This window comes from Akebia trifoliata, chromosome 4, assembly GCF_017979445.1.
Source record: "Akebia trifoliata isolate Shusen 1 chromosome 4, ASM1797944v1, whole genome shotgun sequence".
Classification (NCBI taxonomy): Eukaryota; Viridiplantae; Streptophyta; class Magnoliopsida; order Ranunculales; family Lardizabalaceae; genus Akebia; species Akebia trifoliata.
In genome coordinates, this window is record NC_141378.1 from 39,287,335 (window position 1) to 39,297,709 (window position 10,375).

Here is a 10,375-nt window from a genome sequence, read left to right on the forward strand (position 1 = left end):
ACAATTGGATTGCTAATTTGTTTTCAAGTTTTCAAAAATGGAAAAATAAAAAATTTAACACTTTTGAAAATATTTTCTTCAAAATCCTTGTATGTACTTTTTACATATGAATTTCGATCTTCAGTCTCATGTCTTAAAAAAAAATTTCTCGACTCCTTATTAGTATTCCTCATTAGAAAATCATAGAAAAATATTACTTTGAAAAATTCACGTCACTTCTGATTGAATCACTTGAAAATTTAGAATTTATTAAACAAGAGTTGACCCTTTTTCTCTTTATAGAATATTACGAAAAACCTAGTCTAGTAAACTTTGACTTCCTTGTCTCTTGGTTGGCTGGTTAGAAGAAAAACAGAACTGGAATTGGTATGATTTGGACAACAACCATAAGATTAGACTGGGTACTTTGAAAAAGGGCCACTTGTTTTTTGAAAAAGAAGACTAGAAAAATGGTGATGTGCAAAAAGAAGTTGACAAGGAAAAAAAACAAAAAAACTTGAAAAAAAGACCAAAATAAGAAATGTCAAAGAACAAAAAAAGTGCAAAAAGAGCTCAATAAAGCCAAATACAATGTTTCAATAAGGTGAAAACCATCAATGGTAAAAATGTAAGTAAGCTAGAACATCATAAATAAAGCTCCTTAGAGGTATTAAAGTAAACATCCAAACATCTCACTATCCCAGACAAGATACTCAGTTTCAAGTTAAAACTTATGTTGAATCGACCATTCTTATGAGTTATTTTGAAAAAGTTAATATTTTTAATTTTTAATCAGAAAATTTGTACAAGCACTCAAGTTATCAATTTCTTAAAATTTCTAAAATAAGGTATAAAAATTAGGACTATTCTCAAACAAAAAGGACCTTTGACTGATGAAATGTCGTTATGTTTCCATAACATACGTTGTTTTTTATTATTATATTTTCAAAAGTTCTTGAATTTTGTCGGTATATTCACTGCAAACTCCTACGAGTCAAACTCGTCCCCACTAGGGGTTTTAGGGCTTATTGCATTCGTTAAATGCAGTCCCGTGACCTACGAAAGTGGCATTTTTACTTTAAGCTTTTTTTTTTTTTTGCTCAGGACTAGAATAATCTACTTTTGGGGGTGTGATTAGGGCCTAGAAATTCATTTAAGGCCCTAATTACGAAGACTTCAAGGCTTAATCATACACTAAATCCCCTAAGTAGATATAATTCATTGTTTTCAAATAATTTGTGATTTATGGCTTAATTCCGGTTATTTATTTGTGATAAGTAAAAGTCGCAAAATCCAAAAGGATAAATCAAGATGGATAAGAGGGTCCATTATACTCAAGAGCTCAAAAGAAAGTTTTGGACCAAAATCTAGGCATGTTGGGCCCATACTAGCTACATTGTTGTGAGGTGACAGGCATTGTCTCAGGATTCGTGCAACATTATGGCAACTTGAATTATAACCTAATAAATTAGGGTTTAGACTTTTTATTATGTACAAAAGTTCTCCGAACCTATGAAACCCTAATGTGGTTTCTATAAATAAGAGACCAGACCAGAATTAAAGAATAATCTTAAGTCATCCTCTCTTATCTTCTTCTTTTACCTCCCTTATTCCTAATTTTCAATTTTTAGGCTTTTAATTTATTTTCTATTCCAGCTTTTTAACCAGAAGAAGTTTATATCAGTTTCAGGCCAAGATTAATAAAAGAAGCATCATTCTCTTCTCTCTCTATCCCTCATCTCTTTATTTTCTTGTTATGTCTTCTTTTATTATACATGTGATGATCTGTGGCTAGACCTCCATTAGAGAGGTCGATAAAGCCTGAGCAAGATTATCTCAGATATTTTAAATTATTTTTACATCTATGCTTCATTGTTTAATTGTGATATTTTTTTTTTAGTAGAGATGATTAGATCTAATATTTGTTTTCCTAGTTTTGATGGTTTAGGCTTAGTTAAATTCAAGTTAAACCATGCTTTGTTAGGGATATTATATCTAGTATTTTAATTTCATCTTATTAAACCTAATCATAGAGGTTAGACTTAGTATTTGGGTTTAACAAAGTTAAGCTTTCGATCCAACAACATTAGATTGTTGATTGGATGGAGACAACAAAAAGAGAAATAAACTGATGAGATGGGTTGTTCTCGATGGATTCTAGCGATCTAATCCTTTACATTGCGATTTTATTTCCTGTTTATTTTTGCTTATTTAAATTTAGTTTAAACCGATTTTCATTGGTTACTTTGAACCGTGATCGTTGTAAGCCAAAAACTATGGATCGACCCTTGCTTGCCAAGGTTTAATCTTTTGTTCTCTATTTTTATTTTGGTGATCTGCAACAAACAATCTCCAACATTTCTCCTAGTTGGTTTTGGTTCATTCTTGCTCCACAACCTCTTCCTCACACTGCCATGGATGGAGCTGATTCAACTCTGATGCCAATATGATGTAGCTGAGAACTGAACCAAACTAGAGGGTGGCTAATAATAGACCAAAAAGAAAGAAAATAAGGAGAAAATGATGAAATAAAGAGTGAAAACCACAAGCCCTAAGGCTGATTGAAAAGTTTAAAGGAAAACCCTTGAGAAAGGTTTCTTTCTATTAGAAAATTTCCAGCAAAAGTCCCCTAAACAATGTGAGGGAGATGTATTTATAACAAACCCTACTAAAAAATAGATCTAGATCATCCTTATACTTCTAAACCATCCAAATAGCTTGTATCCACAATGGAAAGAAATTCCCTTACTGATCACATGACTCTTTTAAACAACTAGGACATTCTGAAAATGCCCCTATAAAAATAAAACATAGAGAAGAAAAGTAAAGCAACATTGTTTTGAGTTTTCATTTCAATACCAATGCTCCGGCATCAAAGGGAAAGTTAAAGAACTAAGACCATAATCGTGGAATCATGGTTGAAACAAAACCATGGCAAAGGTATTAAAAATACCAAAACTTTGCAAAAAGGTAAGAGCAAAAAATTTTAAAATCTCCTTATAGCTTTATTTGACTTGAGTGTCGGAGCATTTGCTTCTTTTTGCAGTAGTCAAACCCAGGAGGAGGAAAGCTAGTTAATCTTGGTGAGCCAAGTTAACTCAGAAAGCTTTACGTTCAAAGATTGGGTAGAAACTTTCTCTTCCACTCACACAATAGAAGACAAAATGAAAATCATATCTTAAATTCCTTAATGAAGCTAGGACAATAATATGACAAAAAAAATGAATAAAAAAGTCATATCTTAAATTCCTAGGACAATAAGCTGTTAGAAAGATCTTTTTAAGCTTTATGATGGCTACTTTTATGTTCAGTCATTTTAAGCCTTAAACATAAATTTGGGTCGATTGTTGTACCGATGATGGAATTTAGGACTTGTTTTATGATATTTAAAATGGATTACTAAGAGTAATTTCTTATCCACTAAGTTATCTCCTTTGTGTCTTAGAAAATCTACAATTGTTAAAGTGGGAAACCTTCATGAAAAATGTGCTCACATATATTTAGGATATTCCTATTCCTAATGAAAATAGTGAGACAACCACTTAAAAATGAAGCCTTTCAAGTTTTTTTAGTCAAATTTCTATTTTGTGGTCATCTTTAAGGATATTCATTTTTGAAAGTATTGAGACCAACCTTTAAAGGGTAGAGCTCTTTGAAATTAAAATATAAGAAAATGCTAATGATTTTCATTTCCAAATTTCATATGATTGTGCAATGTAGTTTGATGACTTGTAAGTGTGTGTTCATGTCTATTTTATCATTTCCTACACTTCAATGAAAATTTTCTTAATATTTCTATAAATCAAATTTTAGTACCTTCTCTAATTCAATTTCTCAAGTCCTTAACTTCATTTGCAAAAGATTTACCATTGCAAAAGATTTATCATTGCAAAATTGAGCAAAACAAACATAATGAAATGCTTAAAAATGTGGAAGTAAGATATAGCAGTTGCATATTTTAAAATCCAAACCACCACCTTAAATTGTGTAGGCTTGACAAGCTGGAAAACTAAAGCATCACCATCGACTAAATCATGCGCAACCGAAAACCCTTTCCATCCACCACTTAATCCCGTCTTTCGGGGAAGGTAGACTGTTGGGTACTCCTCCCCATTTTCATCAATCAAAGTAATGGTCTCATCGCGTTTCGGTAAGTTCCTCCTACAAAAGTGTGCGGGAAGACCCTATAGATATATATGGTTGTGAGAAACTCTTGCATTTCTATTCCAAGTGAACTTATATAAACTATATACAAAAGTGCATAATCCATCTACTTCAATCAAATCTAACATGAATGGAGACTGCAAACATGAAGAGCCTTCTTGATTATTTCCAACAACCCATTTATATCTTAAGCTTCATTCAATTAATACTGCCTACCATGTCTTTAACATGGAACCATCAGACAAGGCAATTTTTTTTATTGGTGAGAGACAAGGCAGTTCATTGACTTAAAGCATGAAGCATAAGCCGCCAACATTGAATGTAATCCTCACAACCATGCCTTTTTAAATAAACAATAGAATAAATTCAGCAAAATAAAAAAAATGAACTATAATGAAAGAACAAGAGAAAATTTACATCTGGAAGAGCTATTTTTATTGAAGTTATTTAACCTATTAAATGCCTTAAGCCAGAAAATTTCCTGACTTGGGTGGCCTCGAGGTGTGAGGCTTAGCCACCAAAGCTTGCTTAAGCCTTTTGAAAATTATTAGTGTAGAATTACCACTATGGACCAATTGATTAAAAGAGGTTTCCAAACGCCTAATTGTTGCTTCATGTGCCTAAGAGATGGGTAGTCAGCGGATCATTTGCTTCTTCACCGTGCCATTGCCCACCATGTTTGATCTCATTTTCTTGGATTATTTGGAGTCGTGGGTTGCTCTCCATCGTTTTATTAAAGCTTTTTTGGAATCTTGGTTCCCTTGAGGTGGTGCTTTTAGAGCTTCAAAAAGGATTATTTGGAGCAATCTTTTGGGGCCTTTGGAGAAAAAGAGATAGACGCACTTTCAAAGGCAAGGTGTAAGAGTTGAACGAGCTTATTTTGTCAATTTTGGGGAAGTCCTCGATCTCGTTGTTAAGTTGTTTCTTCAGGGCTATCTCGTCCCCATTTTAAGAAATTTAAACTTATCAAAAAAATTTACTTGTGGCTTAAGTAAGCCTCATTCTTGACTCGAAAAAACCGAATCAAATCTTCAACTTTTTACTTTGCTTTTCTTGCTTTGTTTTACTTATTTACCCCTCCTCATTTATTTATTTATTTACTAAAACTTCTTTACGTTGGAGTGCCTTAATGTCGAGAAACTAAAGATTTAGAGAGAAATCTAAAAAAAAATTCTCTTAAACCCTATTTTCTCCTTACACAAAAATTTCTTCATTGTGCTTTCAATATTCATTTGAGTTCAATCCTCTCACTTCTTAAAAGTTTCTCACGAAAATTTACATCAAATAGAATCATCAAACCAAAACTCTACCTAGTATTTAAGGTATGTGGTGTTATATACATTTTCTTACAATAAAATAAAATAAATCTCATATTTTTCTCTTATTTTGTATTTTTTTTCTTCCTATTATTGATGGTAGATGCTAATAATGGCTAGAGGAAATGGTTTACCAGTGGGTTGACGTGGAGGTAATAAAAGAGACCCCATTTGAAAGCATGAGTTGAAGTTGATGAATCAAATACCGGTTTAGGGAGGTGGTATATTTATGTAGACTGTGTGTATTGTTCTAATATAGTAAAGATGGATGAAGAGACTGAAAGACCATATTGTGTGCACTAGAACAAATGTTGCTACATGCATCTGAAGATGTAAAAAATGAAATGAAAGCTTTTATCTATTGAAGGGATAAGAAAAATAAAAAGATTAGCTAAAACTAGTTTGAAAGTTTGGAAAACATAAGAGCATATTATGGAATATGTTGCTTCATTGTAGTTTTTTTTTTTTTAATAAATTTATTATGATATTTTATAAATTTTTAAGTTTTCTTTTAAATAAAATTGTCAAGGCTTATGCCTCGCCTCAAGAACCCAAAACGCCTCAAGTGCGTCTTAGGAACTTTAAAACATTGGTAATTAACACTTGGAGCCGGGCCCCACACGAATACCACTCCAAATGGAGTCCGACTTTGAAGCAACCTGGCCGTTTCAAAATTTTGGTAGAACCCTCTTGAAAACATGACACGTGGCTTTTTGTATTTATTTCACACCCCCACATTTTCATCAATATCTGGGATACCTCCTTAAAGACACCATGTGTAATTCAAAGGAGAGGTTTCTACCCAAATTTTGAAGCGGGATGGCCTCTTCAAAGTTTTTTCCATCCAAAGGTGTAGGTAACAACAAGAGGCACGAAGCATCCTCTTTTATTAAAAATGTAGTAGATGTATCCATATGCTCCACGAGCTTTTACACTCTCTTTAAGGCTTAAGGAGAAGTCTCTCCGTAAAGTCAGCCTTGAGGCTTAAAGCCTTAAATGCCTTTTAAAACACTGATATTAATGGGATTATTGGAGGTGGAGTACTCAAGAATACCACCCTAAATCTATAGGTAACAATTTAATCAGTTTTTGGGAAGTCTTCCCCTAAGGTGTGAAACTGCTTTTACGTTTAAAAATGTTTAGAATGAATGAAGAGTCCTCTTTGGTCAAAGCTAGTGAGGCATATGAGAAATACTTTCTTGGAATGATGAGTTTGCTTTTGATTACATCAAATTTCAGAGGTAAGGGACCACTTTCACGAGCTAAAAAGCTCTTTTTCAATGCTTTTGTTTATCATGTTTGGAAAAAAGAATAAAAATGGTATTCCAAAACAGTTTCCTTCCAATTTGTAGCCTTCTTGCTACCATTTTCCAAAAAGTTCAGTTGAAAACAATGTCTCATGATCCAAAATTGAGGATTTAGCCAACAATAGAAGCTTTTTCTAGTCTTTAAACATGGATGTTTCTTTCTTCTTCAAAACTCCCAAGATATGTAGGTAGTTAGCTCCTTCTCAATGTACAGATCAATGGAACTTAGATAGTTATATTCTAGGGTAGGTAGGAGGGGAGAGGGAGACATTCTTAGGGAATGTGTGGGGATCACCTAAAAGGGCATACGTGGAATGCTTGGCCAGCCACTCAGGGTTATATCATGAGTTGAAGGCCATAAGAAAAGGACTATTGATGGAGCCAAGGTTGGGCTCTACAAAATGAGAGAGATGTGGATTCCAAAGTGGCGATCCAATGCGCAAATGATGAATGCTCCACTCCTTGGACTCTTAGAAGGCAAGTCAAATCAATCCAATACCTCATGGACTCTTTCAAAGAGATAGCAGTTCATTTGTTTTACGAGAAGCTAGTCAGGCAAGTTTCTTAACTTCATTTTTTGTGTCTTTTGGCAAAGTTGATTCTGACATTAGTGAATTTTTATTTTCCATCTTTTCATGCATTAGGGCTCCCCCACCATCTTTGGAAGTGGGATTAATCCCTATGGATATGCCCTGCCACAACAAACAAGTGTATCAGGTGAAGTCATGGGTGGGAAGCCTTGATCTCATCACAACCCTAGGGAGTACATTCAGGTTATTAAACCACTACTCCACCCTGGTGATTTTCTTCTTTAGCTCAATTGTATAATTGAGGAGGATGCTAAGGGTCATCCCTATGATTGGTTTTTATCTCTTGATTTTTTTTTTCTTTTGCTTAATTGTTGGTTGGTGATTTTCTTGTTAAGCTCAATTGTATTATTGAGGAGTACACATTGAATAATCTCTATATTGGCTTACTCTCTTATTTTTGGCTTAATTGCTAGTTGGGGGTCTTTCCTAACCCATGATTATCTTCCAATAGTTTTTTCATATGGCTCACAGGTTTTTACACTTTCTAAATGAGGCCTAAGTCATTAAGCCTCATTTATATTAAAAAAGGTTAGAAGTTGTAAAGCCTCACGAGTTTTTAACACTCTAAATGAGGCCTACAGAATTTTGGGGAAGTTTCTCCCAAAGAGCATCTCCAACCCAAGTCTTCAAATTTGACGACTCCAAACCACTTTGAACTCCAACCAACCCCATCTTTTAAATCAGTAATCATTCTCTAAAACACTTTTCACTCACTTAAGAAAAATGGAAAGGGAATATAATATAGGTGAGGAACAAAAATGGTATTTAAAACGTGTTTCATAAAAAAAGGAGGTAAGAAACGGCATTTATCAGGAGAAAAGAGAGGATATAATAGGTATTTAAAAAAAGTGAACAATGATGGAGATACGTCTTCAAAAATTCTATCTCCGCTCTATATTTGCAGACTTGAACAGTGATATAGAGATTACATTTTCATTTTGAAGACCGGTTTAAAACCACTGATACTAACGAAATAATTGATTTTTTGTACTTACCAGCCAAAATCCACCAGTCACATGTGATTGAAGCATGGATTTTACAAAACAAGGAAATTCATGTTCAAGGCTTGACTGTAATTCCTCTGCTCTCTCTATCGCATTTTCCCTAGATTCAACTGATGCGTATACCCGATTCAATAAATCCCACCGCGGCTTATAATACCTTCCAAAGTTTAAAAAAAAAAAAAAATCCCCACAAACCAATTTCATAAACATTACTAAGATTAAAATTTCTGAATCATAATAGTAAGTAAAATTGATAAAGATACAATTTTTTTCTGACCTTCTAGACCTTTCAAGAACTTTGATTGGAACCTGCAGTAGAGAATTTAAGGAAGGTGACGAAAGGAAGATTAATGATTGATTGATTTGCCAAAATGGGTTCAACGATGACTTACTTCTTCTTGATAAACTGGAGCAGGTTTGTTTGCTACACGAATCGATCTTCTCACTTGGACAAATTCTGGTTGGCGTCGAGGAGTGCGTGGTTTGAAATTCTTAATCTGTGGATTTTAACAAAATCAAAGACATTGGGTTTTAAAAGAGAAATGTAGATAGATAGAGAGAGAGAGAGAGAGAGAGAGAGAGAGAGAACCGGAGAGGGCTTCGACGGGGTGTCTCGGAGGGAGAGAGCGAGCTGAGTGAGATTGAGATCTTCCATTCTTTTCTTATTCTCTTCTAATCTCTGCTGACGAATCTCCTCGTAGGATGGCTTGGCTTTCACCATTTCAATCTCTCTATCACTCACACACAAGGAAGGAAGGATATGGCGATGGTGAAAGAGGTGAGAGCTCAAACCCTCCAATAATAGAAGTCGACCGTTGAGTAGTACTGTTTCTATCTCTACATTTAAATGCTTAGTACGGTGGAGATTGAGTTCCAAAGTATAGTTTAAATTCAAACTACTAATGACCTATTTCTTGACCTTAGTCTTTTTAGAAGGACTAACTGTAGATGACTAAAATGCTCCTCATCTTCAACCTCTTGTAAAATGACCTTAGGGTGGGTTTGAGAAAGTAGAAGATGATGGACTTTTTTGAGTAAAAAATCCATGAAGATGGTGGATTGAAGATGACAAATTTCTAAGAAAAAAAATCAAGGATTTTAGTTAGGGCATTTTGATCATTTTCTATTATTCGTAGACTAAGTTCTACAAGATATGTAATTAGTTTGTAAATATAGGAGGATATCTCAAATGTTTATCAAAACATGAAGGGTATACTCAACTCACTTCTTTTCTCCATGCAGATGGGTACCCATTGCCAATTGCACTCCATCACTTAAAAATTCCCATTTGCACTCCATTTGGGTTAATACCATAAAAGTGAACCAGTCCTTTTATGACTCTTGTGTCTTATTTATAGGTCAAAATAAAAGAAAAAATGACTTACCCCTCTAAGGAGATGGAAGATGGAATGACTTAGTTGCCCCTCTCTCATCGAATGACACATAGTATGATGTACTTCTATGTTGAAATGAGCCACATGGACAATCATGCGGATAATGATAATCTCTCGACCTCCAAACATATGTCCTCTTTATGCCCCCAATGTTGATTAGTTTTTCCACCTCACTTACTATTAGTCCACGTGACGCACACATGAATCCATTAATTTTACACTATGATCTGATGAAAAATGACCTAAATGTCAATATATTCAACCTTGACCAAAAAATTATTTCTTATTATTAAAAAAATTTCATCTTCATGCTCTTCAACTTCTATTGTAATTATCATTAATCTATTCAAACCCTTGAAGGCGACAGTAAAAAAAATTGTACTAAGATGATAAAAATGACTTTTTTTTATTTTGAGAAAAGAGTGTTTTAAGTATCTATTAGTTTATTAAAAAAGACAGAGATCAACATATGTCATTAGTTTGAAACGTATCTCAAATATTCACCCAAATATAACCAGCTTCTACGTTACCCACAAAAAAATTAGTCATGTTTGGAGAGAAAAAAGTTGGAAAATGTAGTTTGGGTGGTCACAACAGACTTTTCATCTCATTAATAGTATA

General features: G+C 33.9%; 1 protein-coding gene across 2 annotated transcripts in view; it reads right to left on the bottom strand.

The window, feature by feature from the left end:
• LOC147404919 (B3 domain-containing protein At3g19184-like) overlaps nt 1-9,197 on the bottom strand; it is a 29,047-nt gene extending 19,850 nt beyond the window's left edge. For both annotated transcript variants that reach the window (XM_086441019.1, XM_086441020.1), the window contains exons 1-5: nt 8,950-9,197; nt 8,753-8,857; nt 8,638-8,669; nt 8,352-8,517; nt 3,957-4,163 (exon numbers count right to left, since the gene is read on the bottom strand). In XM_086441019.1, the coding sequence (XP_086297145.1) occupies nt 3,957-4,163; nt 8,352-8,517; nt 8,638-8,669; nt 8,753-8,857; nt 8,950-9,081 (642 nt within the window). In that variant the 5' untranslated portion in view covers nt 9,082-9,197. The remainder of the gene's footprint in view (nt 1-3,956; nt 4,164-8,351; nt 8,518-8,637; nt 8,670-8,752; nt 8,858-8,949) is intronic.
• Between the last annotated feature and the right edge of the window lie 1,178 nt (nt 9,198-10,375).